At 35.0% G+C, this 16,768-nt stretch overlaps 1 protein-coding gene across 1 annotated transcript in view; it reads right to left on the reverse strand.

The window, feature by feature from the left end:
* Positions 1 to 16,768, reverse strand: part of LOC124641659 (RNA-binding protein fusilli) — a 103,367-nt gene extending 86,599 nt beyond the window's left edge. The window contains exon 1 of the mRNA XM_047179829.1: positions 16,045 to 16,768. Coding sequence (XP_047035785.1) covers positions 16,045 to 16,173 — 129 coding nt within the window. The 5' untranslated portion in view covers positions 16,174 to 16,768. The remainder of the gene's footprint in view (positions 1 to 16,044) is intronic.

The following is a 16,768-nucleotide window of genomic DNA, read 5'->3' on the forward strand; positions in this document are numbered from 1 at the left end:
TATTACATAATAATTAATTATGTGGGTGTTTTAGGTACTTTACATTATGAACTTTGGACGTAAAAATGTGCGTGACCCATAGATTCATCAATATAAAGAAGTCTATGTGTCTATGAGTCATAGATTTATAAGTGGGAACTACGTGTCAGGTGACTTCGGTAACCGCATTTAAATCACTTGCTTAGCTTTTAACTAGTTTTTAATTGATACTTGATGCATTTTATGTATTTCTAGCTGTCAGTATTAAGACATTTATAATATTTAGGTACTTCGGAAGAAAGAAGTTATGTCGGAAATTGGATTCTATTTTATTGGGTACTAAATTGATGATTTCAAAAAAAGTATTTATTTATTTATTAATCAAACACTAACTTTAAGATCAAAGACAGCAAAGAGAAATCAGACGCAGCTCAATATATTAAAGCTGTATTATTCCTGAGTGCGAACTGTTTTTATACTAAGCGTGACGTAGGTACACACGGGCGAAAATTAATTAACAGAACTTCCATAAAAATATTAATCACGATTTCACGTCTTAATTCTGCTATTAAACCTAATTCTCCTATGAAATTAATCCTTAACTATTTAATGTTATTTACTTCTAAACTATTCCCGGATATCACCAGCATTGATGTTAGGCAATTATTTTAATTTACCAAAACGCACAAATAACAAAACACGGTCATCATTATTTCGACGCGACTTCCTATAAAATTATTATATAAAAAAAAAAACCTTTTGAATAGTTTGGAGTTCACATCATAATAATATCATGCCTCGACGAATGCAATCATGGAGCGAAAAGATATATATCTGATATTAAAATAAAGGTTGAATATTTAATTATTTAAATGCACCATAATTTCCCATACTTAATTAATTGAGCATTTAGTTGAAAAAAGGGCTCCAATCGCAAGATTGTTTTGAACATATAGGTACAATGAGAGTGAATTAAAATAAAATGTACTTATCACATGACACATCTTTTTGTTTCTGACGTTTTATAAGAACTGACCCTAGACTTGGCAGGTTTATTATCAAGAAACTAAAGAAAGAAGAAAAAAAATAAAAAGAAGAAAATATGGTAGAATGCTATTTTCTATATTTTTTTAATATTAGCGTAGGTAAGTATTTTGGACTAATTTAAATAATAATATTCTTATACATATATCTACCTCTATGCAAAGAGTCTATAAGAATTATTCTTATCAAAAATCCTGAGATATCGCAACATAAATAAATCCGATATGAAGCTTTTACCTAGTCATAATGATTACACTGTAATCCATATATATGTATATGTGAAGATTGCTAATTACGATTCAGAAATACAATATTACCTATAAGTATGCAGGTGTCTAATTCAATCATCCACTCCTATCTGAGGAATATAGGTAAATATAGGGGTTTATCATATTTTCTATACAAAATCTGATAAAACGCCAAAACTATAAAAATAAAAGTTTATTCTGCCTTTTAGAAAATATTATTGCTCTACGCGAACGAGAAGATTTAATGAAAAAATAACTAAAATTCGCTCATATAAAATAATGTAGGTACTTCCACCTTTATAATATAGCCTTCAGTAATATAGGAAGGTATTACAAACCCGTTAAGCTCATAAATATCAAAACAAACCAACTGTAAATATGATTGATATTTAAGACAAATTATACCTATGCTAACTACACTGACCTCTGCATAAATAGATACTTATTAAAGCATTCGCCATGACTTAGCAAATTTCTCAATAATATAAGTGTTTGATCTTAGAAAGTATTGAAATTAATATTAGAATCGTACCTTTTACCGTTTAGCGAAGCCTTGATATACATACTTAAAACAACATATTATGGTCATGGGTAATTAAAACAAGCTTGTTAAATCTCTAAAAATTAAATCTACCAATCGTATCCAGTTCCAGTTACAGCCTTTTCATCTCTCACACGGAGAAGGATTGAGCATTAATCACCACGCTTGCTCAATGCGGGTTGGTGATTTCAGACTATACTATAGTCCAGGTTTCCTCAAGATGTTTTCCTTCACCTTTATCAGCCATTGGTGTCTAAGATATACTTAGAAAATACATACAAACTTAGAAAAGTTGCATTGGTACTTGCCTGACCTGGATTCGAACACGCGCCCTTATACTCGAGAGGTTGGTTCTTTGCCCACTAGGCCACCACGACTTTTTTTTTTTCACCAATCGTATGGTCACCTAATATTACCTACATCAATTTATGGCCGATTCTTCTATCGCTAGACAACTTTTATCTGCAACATAATTATGTTTGACGTTTTGACAGCTTTTGTATAGAAAATATGTCAAACCGCTATATGTATTGCTCTGATGGAAGTTAACTGATGATTGAAAAAATCGGCCCTTAATATATCAATATTTCTTATTGATATAGTCAAATGACCCAATAAGAAAACTGTGACCAATAAAAAATAACCTTATACGTTCAGCATCTCTATTCTAGTCTATACTAATATTATAAAGCTGAAGAGTTTGTTTGTTTGTTTGAACGCGCTAATCTCAGGAACTACTGGTCCGATTTGAAAATTTCTTTCAGTGTTAGATAGCCCATTTATCGAAGAAGGCTATAGGCTACTTTTTATCCCGGTACGGGAAGTAGTTCCCACGGGATGCGGGTGAAACCGCTGGCAGAAGCTATCTTTGATATACTCCATAGACAAAGCCACTTAGCCATAGATTACTTGACACTTAACACTTAGCTCTTTTTTGCCATCTAAGGAAGCCTGCCTTGCCATTAGCCTGCCTTGCCATTAGGTATTTATCAACCTATTCACATTAACAGTGATTGAAGAATGCGTAGAAATAATTAATTACCTACTTACAATAATTAAATGCATGTCACTTGTCGCATCACGTTGAAATAGTCATTCTTATTATAACTTTACCTATTTCACGAAATATTAAAGAGGCTGGGCTAAAAAAGAATGTTCGTGGATCGATCAATCAGTTTCTAACTCCATAAATGTAAATTATGAGTGAACAAGGGAAAGCTCACTCAAAGAAACTCTCAAAATATTCTTCGAAACCTGCTAAAACCTGATATTTTACGAAAAAAAACACCGGCATTCGTTATCAGATTGTGCGATAACACTTATCTAGACTCATGTGTATCACAATCTACTATTTACACTAAACTTTGTGCTTTGACAATTTCATTTTGATATCATTTCGTTTATTATGACGTGATACGAAATAAATGCACTCGCAAGGCATTGCATTAGTGACTAATTTTAATTATTGAGGGCCAATGACAAATCGTTACTAATGTCACCGTGCACGGGGCCCCGACTCGCGCCAAAATCATTTTGGGGTTTGGTATCAAAATATAATCTGTGGTATTATGCCTTTGCCTGGGAACTAGAAAGGCACGTATAGATGGCATCCCCGATTGTTACCCAGTAGTAGACGTTGTTAACATGTCAAAGGCCGTCAGGATTTGAGAAAACTGCGATACCTACTGGTGATAAAACTTACAGCTTTTCACTAACACAATAAGAAGAGGTTATCAAAATTATGAATCGTAAATACATACATATTACACCTATGTAGCAGTTTTTTTTTAATAAAATATAGGTAGATGTGGAGAACAGTTTCATCTTCTATAATTCCCAAAAGATTAGATCTGTTTGACTCTCAAAACGTAGCAAAAAATACAGTAGGTAAGGTTATTCTTAAAATGTTTAACTTTATACTCAGCGGGATACGCCGTAATAAGTTTCTAAGCAAGGAGTGGTAACTTCAAACTGCTCACAAGACACGCTTTATGATTTCACAGATTACGCCGTTCGCGCTGTTAATTAAAATCATGTCATTAAAATTATTGTACCTCTAATTATAGATAGATGTAGTCAGCTTTATGATTTAAGTATCATTTTATTCAATTTACGACTAATATGACGTTTATTTCATTAGAATGTTGTTAAGTCCACATTTTCAGTGCTCAGAGACAGCTCATTCATTTTTTCTCTTTTGCTACACTACTAAGTATTAGAAACCAGAGTTCTTTTTGTTATTTGTCAATGGTCCAATAACACATTTCTTATATAATATTCACTTCTACTTATAATTAATTAGCTAATATTATAAAGTCCTCAATTCAGTTTGACAGTTCCGCAATTTAGACGCTAAAGACTTTCTTCAATATTTGAATGGAAAAAAAAAACAACATGGCGCATTCGTCACCGACCAGTGACTGGCGCGAGTAAATAAGGCGAGTGCAGTGTTTGCTTACTACATAGTTGTGTTTAACTGTTCTGAACGCTTTGTTTATAACTACGGTCTTGCAGTGCATCATGTGTTACTTGTAACGTTTTCTTAGCAATAAAACTGTAAAGATAGTATTTAGTTTTCTTGAATAAATATAGGAACTCAGGCATTCAAACTCTATGTATGTATATGTATAAAGAAATCCTCTTTACCGCCCTTCAGTCCGTTTTATTAATCATAGGGGAGATGTTCCCAAAACGGGTAAGCTAACGAAAGATGTTAAATAAAATAACCAAGAACATTACATGCAACTTGTATTTGTACTCATAGAGTTGTTTATATAATAAACTTTGGAAAACATAAGATAGTCTTAGTAATCTTCTTCAATATTCTGAAAAAAATCAAAAAAGATAAACCCCTTCGAAATACCCGCTTTGCCCTAGTGGGGGTCCTAAAACGGGTAACGCCTTTGGGCAAAGCAGGTAATGAATGAATATATGTGATAAATGAATTAAAAAACATTAAAAAAAATATCTTAGCCTCCTACTATCCAGGAAATCTTTATTGTTAATTAGTCTCCTTAATTATGTTAAACAGTTGTCTTATTTTGATCAGTCTAGATAACTCTTTTACGTCATTAAATGTTACATTTGAAATTATAATGCTACCAACAGATAATTTTGTTAAAAATCAAAGAAAAAAAAATTAAAATTTCTTTTTCACGCTGTTCCTGTTCTTCTTCAGCTCTCTGTGGCTTTCTTTGTCTTCGATTAGCTTTCTGTGGGATCAATTGAGGAAGTGCCCCTTATTTTATTGGTGTTACATGATGATCCTCAGGTTGAAGAAGGATTGTAGTTTGTGATGGAGTCTTGCATGGTGTTATAAAATCCTTAAGAATTTGTGTTTCTGCCGTTATAGTCTTGCATGGTGTTGGAAGTTCTTCAATATACTGGCCTACTGGTGTTGGAGTATGAGGTGGACTTATAGCTTCGCCAAGAGGTTGAGGTCCAGTTTCATAACTTCCACATCCCACGAAGCATTTAATGTTTTTCTTTTATATTTATTCACCCAATTAAAAAAAAACAAATTAGGTATTTTTTACATTTGAGTCAGATAAATAATGGCACTGGTCAGCTTAATACATATCATAAATTATTCCAGGGCAAATCGGATAGTCACCCGTTATGCCCCTACCCGTTTTGCCCAAAAGCACGTTTTAAATTTCAACTACCTTAACCATAAAATAGTAAACAAGGAGACCACTAATTATGCACAATTAATAAGCATATAACATGCAAAATGATAATACAAAACTACGAAAACCATATCTTACACCATATTTGAGTAGTTAGCACTAGCATAATTCGATTTTTTTTAATAAGTTCAGCAGAAAACTTTTTTTACGTCTTACCTCGAACACGCTCGCTCCAGGTGCGCGAGCCGACTGACCGTGATCGGCAGGGGGGTAGTGCGCCACTCTACACTCACAGGTTCACACTAAGATCTATAATATTCGAATGGCAAGGCCTACCCGTTTTAGGAGGGGTACCCGTTTTAGGAACATCTCCCCTATCTACTTATCTATCTACTTTCATGATTTTCATTGTTTGGCGATATCAAATTATGTCAATTTAATGTTTTCGTAATTTGTTTTGGTTTTGTGATTCGTAACTACTCATATAATATTAAAATCTTCACTGGTGGAATAGGCATTTCCTGCTTTTAATTATTATTTTCCAAAGAATTTCTTTTTGTCAAGATAAAAAGCCATCACAATGTTGCAAAACACTCGCAACTTATTAAATAAACGAGCATACAGTCCCGGTATCCGATGGTATCTGCTACAATCGGACATTATGATCGCAAGTGCAGGTAGCCCGGATAAGCGGGAGACTGCGGGACGACAGTACAGTTATGATAAACTGTAAACGGGGCATAAAAAAAATACTTATGGATTCCACTTTCAAAATTCAAAGGCGTTTATCGTCATTCTTATTTCAAACAAAATATTAGTTGTTTTTTTTGCAAAGCATCAACAGAGCTTTGTTTAAAAATTACCTACATTATAAAATTACCTAAATGTGTATATTTTAACTAAAAATAAATACATTCGGTAATTAATTCTCAATTTCATAATAACCAGTTTCCACCGCACCATAGACAAACAGCATAGACGATAAATTGATCAAAAAACATTGAAAAAAAAAACTATAGGTAGCAACACAAGGTATTTAAGCTTATATGGCAATCAAAAATTAATACGAACCTGTGTAAAACATTATTCTATTTATGTTTGGTTAGTATTGCCATGCTAATTAGCAGTCTCTGCCATAGACAAGTGGCGGACCTTGTATCCTTATAGAAATGACGTTATTTAAGTCGCATACTTCAGGAAGTATTATTGAATTGGGTATATTTTCAGTGGAAATGCTGCAAACCATTCGGGTTTAGTTACGTATTTAGAGTTAAAACTATCTATTTAATTTGCGACTAGCGGTTTTCCCCCGGTTTGCCATTTTCATGTCTATGTTACTCGGGAAGAGTGTAGATTTCAAATCGCTTTGTGGGTTTTAGAAGACTTTCACAAAGCAGCCCGGAGCCTGGAAGCTGGTGATTGATACACCCGTGCATCGGAGAGCACGTAAATGTCGGTCCTGCGCCTGATCTCTCTCCGGTCGTGTCGGATTGCCGTCCCATCGGGCTATGAGAGTGAAGGAATAGTGAGTGCACCTGTGTCTGCGCAAATGCTCGTGCACTATAATATGTCCTGCGTAGTTGGCTAATCTCCTTACATGAGAACAGCCACCGTAGCCGATAATCGGCTAGGAGGACATCATCATCATCATCATCAGATTTCCAACGGTGAAAGAATTTTTCAAATCGGTTCAGAAGCCTTCGGGGCCTCTGGGTACACAAAGATAAAGACAGATGAAGTTATTCTATTAAGCACTACCTACTCCATAACATGAAGGTTTAAGTCAATTTCCACATTAGGCAATTATATGAAAAGGTTTTAAGTACCGGTCAAGAGGATGCATACCACAATCATATGACAGACATACTTATGCGTAAAACGCATTACCCTCCTTTTGGCGACCTAAGTCGGTTAAGTTATTTGGATCACTTTCAAGCCCGAGGTATGTGATTGACCAACCGTTCAGTACTTCGTTGTAATCTGATGATTATAAGCCTATTTATGGATACCAGGTGTTATTATGGAGAAGCGGAAATTCGTGGTCAATTAACAGGTTCTATTACTCAATAGTACTGAAAAATACATGTTGACGAAGATAATGTAAGGTGTACCTAATGTAAAACCGGTGTCGATTCTCAGACTTTACCTAAATAAGGAGCACTAAGTACTTACTAAGCCTATATATCTGGCAAGATGCTTACAGAATTAAGCGACTGTTCAATCAGTACCTTTAACCAGTCGAGGACTTGCATACCTACTTCACGCGACAGCATCGCAGCTATCATCCTCCTGGCAATCGGGCACTGTAGGCCCAAGACCCACTTAACGTATTTCGGGCTCTCATTGACATATCCCCGAGATTGCTCGCGATGAACAGGATGAATATATCGACATTTAACCAGAGGATCTATCTTTTGTTGCCAGTGCTCAGGGTACTAAAAACCCCTGTAAGTTAAGAAGGCCTGCTTGAAGCTGCATGATTGTCTATGTGGCCAGCCTTAATACACGGAACAGCTAACAAACACATGAATTAAGCGTAATCTTATTAATTATTCCTTTCGTAATAATGAAGGTTTCTAAACTGGATATTTTGGCCCTTGGTATAATTGTCTCGTTCCATTGAATTTTAATTATTATTCTTCTCTCTGAGATGCATATTACGAAACATGACGGAACTGAGTCTGATTGACCAGAAATACATTAAATATTATCTCTTCCGTTCTATAGGTAAATATCACTTATTTAATAATTTGACTGAAATTAATTATCGTTATTAAAAAATCATGTTAGCTTCAAACAACACGTATTGATAATCGATTTACGATTTAAATAAAAGAAATATAATTTACATAAATAATTAAAAACTACGCTCATTTATCTTCAGTGTCACCTCAACATAGACTAACACAAGAAAAAAGAACATAAATTATTCAAATAAAGAAACGGTGTCTATGACAAAGACAAATAAATAATATTAAAAAAAAAGTAGAAAATAACACGAGTCAGTACTTAAATATTCAAGCGCTGTATTTAAATTAAATAAATAGGGAATATGCATGTGAACAAAACGTGATCGCGGTCCAAAATGGCCGATTTCATTTATTTCGTCTGTTCAATACCTAGTTACAATTGAATAATTGAAATGTAAATTCATTGAAAGGACGTCAATTGTTTGACGTGAAATTAATAATTCTATGTTAGAAAAGTCCTTAGGTTTCTAATTTCTAAAGTCGAAATTATCATGTTCTTTACGATGACTGAATTTTAAAATATTGTATTAGTTTGTACCACGGAGGAAGGAAAGATAGCGGAGATGCCATAAGGTCAGGCGCCTTCTTGTAGATCAAGTAGGTACTTAACGGGTGGTAAGTGTGATCAGGTACTAGTAGGTCTAACGAGGGGTTCGGGTTCCTTGTCAAATCAAAAGCAAACTGTCAAAGAATGGTCTTGATTGATTGGTGATTTTATTTTGGAAATAATGGGTGGTTTCCAATGAAGACGAGTAAGGGTGGAGCTAGTAACGTTTCTCGTCCCCCGAACACCCGCATTTTGGCGCGCTACTTTCTCAGGAGATTTTGCGTTATGACATCTCCGCTAGTCATTTTGTTCTCCATGGTTTGTACTTATGTTTATATTTTCTTTGCTTATAAATGTGAAAGTGTCGTAAGTAGAGGGCAAAGGTGATATTAGTAAGGATGGTTTAGAATTAACAAATAATACTGTTACGAAACTTTTTCTTAAACCGTACATGAGTTTGCACATAATGAAACCATTTTTTCTTCCGTGGTTTCTAAGCAGTATAAAAAAAAACTACTCTATCTACCAAATATTCCTACGCAATACCACTGGAAAAATTCGCACTGGTACTCAGCTACATCCGGTTAGACTGGAAGCCGACCCCAACATAGTTTGGGAAAAAGGCTCGGAAGATGATGACCACTGAAAAAATCCCTCCTTGAGAAATCTATTACTTGGTTATTTAAAAAAAGATATTTTAACTGCGCCATTCAAGAAGATATGCTCGCATCTGCTTAGGTAGGTACTTTTAAAGCTTAGTTTAAAGTCAGAAAATAAAATAATATCTCGCTTCAGGTAAATCAAAAACTACATCCTGACTGTGAAGATACAAAAATATACTTCACAATGAGCACATAAATAATTTCATTGTTCCTGCAATGTCGACTTAACTTCCACGGAGAATTAACTTATGCTAAGTTATAATATATAACCTCTTTAACGCAAGAACATTTAGAATAATAATAAATAAAAAAACAATTCATATTTTCAATTATATTCAAATTATGTGAACTTGGTTCTAACTTTATTATTTATTTGATTATTTTTTTCGGTAAGTCAAGTATCAAGATTACTCCGTACGTGTAAATGGCTATTCAGATATATAAAAGAGTTTGAAGTAAAAATTTGGACTGACATTCATTTATTTAGTAGCTGTGAATGAACCATTCATTTCTGACTTACTACGATCCCGCAGATGGATAAAAAGAAGCCTATATGCAGTTCTGATAAATACCTAAGCTATAAGCTACTTACGTTGCTGTCGAGTTTTATCAAATCCATCGAGTCATCCATACAGACAATCTCTATCATTTAAAATATTTAAATTTATTCATTAAGACCGCACCGCGGATTTTTTGATTTTAGATAGCTCCGCCCACTACACTTCCGCGTCTATCGCGTCCCGCAAGCTATACTCTTCACTCAATGTGTAAAATTTGAATTTCGCGCCAATCGCACACGCCGAGGTCAGCGCGGGGTCAGGAGAACCGAACAGGGAAGATAGGGAGCCGCAACTTACCTAAGTTTTTTATTTTTTGATCGGATTTTTTTTTTGTTGTACTTACAAAAATTATTTGTAATGAAAACTTTTTATGAAGAGTAATATGATAATTTGGACGCGTATGGTTGTGTGTATGTATGTGTGGTGTGTCGTGTATGTGTGTTTGTATATCCAGAACGGATGAATCGATATGTATTTAGGTTTTTTTGTTTGAAATGAAATTAATCGGGAGTGTTCCTAGCTTTATTTGGTGAATATCGGCCCAAGATGGCCGCCGCCACAAAATGGCGAATAACATATTTTTTTTACAATTCCTTCAGTATGGATATCAAATGAAAGGGCTTGATTAGTATGTAGAATCATGTATAATATTATTTAAAGTCCAAGATAGCCACCGCCAGAAAATGCTGAATTGCATTGTTTTTTTTATAGCTCTCTCAATATGGGTATCAAATGAAAGCGTTTGACCAGTGTTAAATAATTTATACTAATGTTATAAAGAGGGAAGATTTGATTGTTTGTTTCTGTGGATTGTATAAGCTCTGAAACTGCTTAACTGATTTGATTTGCTTTCACAATTAGAGATTTACACTATCCCCAGTGAATGTAGGCCATATTTTATCCGGGCACAGGAAGAAGTTCCCCGGGAATGCGGCTAAAATCGCGTTAAACAGCTAGTAAAAATTAAGTGGTTAAGGAATAAAAGCGTCGCAGATCTTGTGTGTTATGTATGTAGTGAAGCTGTAAGGTATCAAAGAAGTAATGAAGCTAAGTAATTAATTTTTAAACATATTTATTAAAACTGAAATATAAATAATAATATAATGTAAAAAAAAAGAATTTATAGTATAACACGGTCTCCATAGATTTTTTGTTCTCAGAGTGCTTATAGTAAGTTCAACTCAGTCTTGCGCGCGGTTATGTGTGGGTAACCCTTGTACATATACAGTGACTTTGTGTGCGTGACAAGAGGTACAGTCGGGTACAAATACAGTTATTTAGGGGTTACGGCTGTTTAAGGAAAAACAGTTATTACGTAATTTAATGTTTATTTATCTGTGTAAATATCTATTGAAATTATTAAGTTAGTTTTTGATTTGTTTAATACCCAATAAAAATATTTATTTATTTATAATGATTCTGAATCGCTACTTGAAAAATCAAGTCCACACTTTTATTTATTGTCCTCGTACCCCGAGCTAGAAAATATGTAAGGAGTATTTAATTCATCTTAGATATTTCACCTCATTTATTTCTTAGATACTGTCAATGTCAATTTGAAAAAGCTTATGAGAAAATAATAAAAAACTGTAAGATGTATAGTTCGGCCATTCAGAGAATGCGTTCCTGACACGTCGCGATTGAACTGACGACGTAATAACATTCATTGATTATTGATATAATAATGTTGTTTTAATGCTCCTCAATTGTTAAAACGGTAAACAACCAGCAAAAATATTTTTATCGTAACTGCAACGCCATTGCAAAGTTACGTCGTCAGTTCAATCGCGACGTGTCAGGAACGCATTCTCTGAATGGCCGAACTTTAATAATAAACAGCTTTGGATGTTGTTTCATTTTTTGAAACGCTACCTGACTCCTTAAACATTTTCTTCGTGAACAACTAGATATTTTTGTAAACGACTGTACCCATAACAAAAAGCGATAAGAACACGTCATACTCGGACGACGTCACTGTCACACGAGCGAAAGTTGTATATTTACAAGCCGACGCACACATAGGGCCGCGCGCAAATCTGAGTTATCGTCACAAATTATTATACCTACGGCCGGAGCGACAACATGCGCAGGTCCGACCTCGACGAGGGCTATCGCCGGACTGGCTCGTCTCCGTACACATTGTGTATCAATCGCTAGAGCACGGACATAAGGTTCAGAATTGCGTAGCGTCTATCATGATCGCTGCCGCTCAAAAAATCCAATATCTTAAAACTTTAATTAAAAATGTTTGGTAATAGTTATGGAAAAATGACTTTGACAGAACGTTAATATTGATGTTAAGAATATATTAGAGTAATTTTGAAACATAAAGATAGTGTAACTTACTTGTAATTTCAAAAATAGTACTTTTTTAGACGTGTTTTCGGAATTAATTATGATCGAGTAAAATTATCAGTATCGTGTTTTCGTTCTGGCAGAATCTAGATAAAGATATCAATTTACCTATATCAAAATTTCAGATCCATTGGTAAGCGGGTAGTCCTATAATTTGGCATGGCAAACGGCTATCAAAATCACGGTGGCGTCTTAAGAAACACTTCACAATTTCCTTTACCAAATGACACGAATTTCCGCAGAAGCAGTCTTGAGTCTTCATTTATCCGCGGAGTAAGAAGTCAATCAAGAGAGGTAACATGTAGGAATTCTGAGAACTTCGCTCCGTTGTACGTACCAATGTTACATGTCAGGTTGTCCCGTATACATAGATATATTACTTACATAGGAGTATATACATACATGGTCGTTCACAGCAATGGAATGTCGAAACTCCATACCACTTGACTTAACAGTCTCCTAATATTCTGTCTGTGGTTCTGCTTTAGAGATAGGAATTTGACAGTTCTGGTATGAGGCTAATCTCAAAATTCTATTTCAATGTACCAATTTTACATGACAGGTTGTCCCGTATACCTAGATATATTAGATACTTGCATATAGGTACATAGAGTAAGGTATGTATTGCCGGTCACAGCATCGAAGGAATGTCGAGACCCCATACCACTTGACTGAGCCGTTCCCAATATTTCATCTATCTATCTGTTGTGTTACTTACTAGAGATAGGAATTTTTATCCCGAAATATTTATTTACAACAAAAATATGTACAGAAAATATTTACAAGTTTTCACAAAAAAAAAAAACATTATAAGAGAGGTACATATTTACTCTATGACTAAAAAGCTACAAAACTCCTCATCGTTGTCGACCGTCCCGACCCAAAAGGCTGTCGAGCTAACGTCAAACTTCTATCTCCAGTAAGCCATACAACAGATGGATCGAATATTGGGATGGCTAAAGATGCTTTTACAAGTTTTGTTTGCATAGAACCTGTCTTTAACGTGCGTGGGTGCCACGGGTCCAACACGTGGATCGAAGCGTCATGGAAAGGTACTTCCGTCCGGTTTAAAAGGAAAATTAAAATCTTAATCTGTACGATAAAGGATTTATTTCAATGATTCAATGGCGTCGAGATAGTTGATTTGGTTTATTTGATAAGTTTTTAAACAGGTTATCAGATTTGTCATCCTTGTAGCTGTTTAATTCTTTGAATTTGTGGATATCAACTGTTTTAAGTTCAATTTGTATCCAAAGTTTGAAAACATACGTCTGTATAGTTTTATTCAGAAATAGATTTGTTGTTTTAGGTTCTTCAATGATTTACACACCAAAACGACAGCTCAAGACTTATCCTTATTATACATCTCATTAAAGTTGTCTCAAAAGGGCTTCAGCGTCAAAAATCCGGGACTCTGTAGTCCCGTGGTCTGATCGAGATCGAGACATACAAAACGATAATAATTATACATATCTAAATAATAACAATAAACAATTTTAGCAAACTGATGTAAGAACCACCTTTGCTTCGGCAGTATCTAATCAAATGCATGAGAATTCAGTGACAATTGGTATTATCATTATTTTATCTACGGTATCGATAAGTCTACTGTTTATGATTAAGCATATAATATATGTATTTGGAGTTTCATACGACAAGCATTATTATTAAATACCCTATGGTATTACAATTATTAGTCCAATATTAGAAGTTCTTAGCCCAACCGCATTTCCCTTAAAAATTTAAGGCTGATTGAGATTTCGAAAATTTCTGAGTTTTTAAATGTAGATCTATATTATCTATTCCTATATCCTATAGATCTATTCATACGTAGTAATTGGATTGTCAACTCTATGAAGATAAAAATGCACTTAAAAAACTTACAATAAACTCTTCAAAATAGCAAAAGTATTATTGCAACTGAATGATCATCAAAAATCCGAAAATTGTATGTAAAATCCAGAAGATACTGGCAGCTTTAGCAGATTAATAACGATGACAAGAGCTAATTATACTGAGAAACCAACAAAACTTCAATATGAACAAGAAACATGATTTTACAGTGGAACAAAAAATACCAGTCGAATTTACGTATCGAGAAATCGTGCTCAAGTCATCATACCAAGTAGGTAAAGATGTGTTTACGAATGCCCACAGACAAATGAGATTAAACACGACTCATTTGCTCAAAGGATTCTTTTCCAAATTCATTTATAACATCTCCATATGTCTTCGGGAGAGGTTAATCATTTTAGATCTACTGGGCATGACATTTTCTTCATTCAGGGTGGACTGCGCTATGGCTGTTTGTGTTTCGGTTATCGGTAAGTATGGATAGTTACATGATACATACAACTCATCCTTAATGTCGTATTCCCTGATTGCTATTTTACCAATTTCAACAAGTCTGCTAGACTGTTTATATTTTTCAGCTAACCTTCTATCAATCTTAAACCCGAAACTGTCGCCTAGGTGGCTCTTTCTCCTCAATGTTTCCTTTTGAGAACATTACCAAGTGACAGCGATGATGATCAATTGTTCATGTGCTTTGTTAGTTTGAATGTTAATAATGTGGTGTCAATAGTTTTCTTTATGTCATCTGTATTATTTCTTAAGTATGGCCAATAGGTACGTGTCCTTCATACAACCGCATCACACAAAAGTGCTGCAGCAAAAATAAACAAATGCTCACGTAGTGATAACATAATTATAACAATTTTGTAGACACCTGATACAACCTTACATTTTATTTGTTCAACACGAATCCTGATAAACTTGTTTCTGGTTTGACGCAAGGGAATTTCTGTATTATTATTTTTAGTACAAAGTGTAATTATTTTTACAATTAAACTTAAAAACTATTCTAGTAAAAATAATGTACAACATGTTGAAGGATATTTCTGGTAATAAATATATATGTACGACACTTTAATGGGTTCTACATATCCCATAGTTTGAGAATCTTATCAAGACTATTGGGCTTCACTTTTACAATCCCTAAGAAATACTTGCGATTCCCATGGATATGAGGTTCAAGTGATTGAACAATAAGGCTCAGTTAATCCTGCTAACATCAAATATTGCGAATCCTAAAATAACTCGTTTCCTAAAGCTTTATAACGTCGGTGAGCTCAATATTGTCCCTTGAGGCAATCCTCTTTTTAATTGTATTTAACCCGTTTACAGTGTGGATTTCAAGTAGATACCATACTCTCAGATGAGACACTGTAATATAAAAAGAATGCAAAAAAAATACTAGGAAATCACACCAAGTCAGTGTTTGCAGTTGCTGATCTGTATTTTTTCTATTCCGTGTTCAAATGCCATTACAACACAAGCGGAATTTGTTTCACTTTTGGAGAAATTAAAAGTAAACATAATAGTGTAGTTTACTTCACAGTCATGAATAAATAACGTGATGTTTATAAAAAGTCAAGAAATACGTCGGAAAGTGGAACAGAGATGACTTTCCAGAACTCATCATGCTGTTTGAATACAGCCTCACGTTTGACGATTGCTTGATGTTCATAATGTACTGTATCAACAAAAGATTTACCTAAACTGTTATACAATTAACGCCGCTCCTTAACTGATAGGCAACTATCAAGTTGTATTTGTTAACACTGTAATCTCAATGAAGTCTCTCAGTTTGGGCTTTATATCCGTGATTGTTGTTAAATGTCCTCTATGAAAAAGTTGTTTCTTTTTTGTTGTAGTTTGTTCGCTTACCTGATTCGTGAGCACATCAATAACAACATAGGCGAGATAGACGATCTCCTCCTCGTCGGAGCCCAGTGCTGCGCCGCCGAGCCCTGCCGTGCGCACGTGCAGCGCGCACACCCAGCCGCCGCTGATCATCGCGCCATGCACTGCTCACCACCTCACAACAACACCCTCGGCCCACTACCACTCGACCCTCGGCACTCCCGGTCCATGCAACTACTCCACAACAAACTGTCCACAGTCCCACACACTTTCTAACGGGACTACAGTGGGCGAACCACCGAAAATTCACGTATACGCTGCTGTATGTTCGTTCGAAAGCACTTTTTAGAAACCTGACGGTTACTCAACATGAAACAAGAACTAGCGTGCGGCGCGGACGGCGTTTTACCGCTAGCCGTCTACGTAAGCTGTTTCCGCTGTAGGTGAAAATCTAGAATTAACTCACATCACATAGCCAAACCAAATCCAAGAGTCCAGTCGCTACTTCAATGAAAAGAACAAGCTTTACAATCGGTGTCGATGAACGTTCCTAATTTGAATACCGTGTTCGTTCACAGATCTTAAAGATTTCACTTCGCGCGCTTTTATAACACTAATGTAGTTATTACGCGTCACTGTATAAGTTTAACTTGGATGTTTGTGGAATATTTTTGATATAAAAATGTTAAGACAGCTCGGGACGAGCGTGTCTGTCGGATCGTTGGATCGACTGCCGCTCGCTCGCTCG

The sequence above is a fragment of the Helicoverpa zea genome, chromosome 22 (genome assembly GCF_022581195.2).
Source record: "Helicoverpa zea isolate HzStark_Cry1AcR chromosome 22, ilHelZeax1.1, whole genome shotgun sequence".
Classification (NCBI taxonomy): Eukaryota; Metazoa; Arthropoda; class Insecta; order Lepidoptera; family Noctuidae; genus Helicoverpa; species Helicoverpa zea.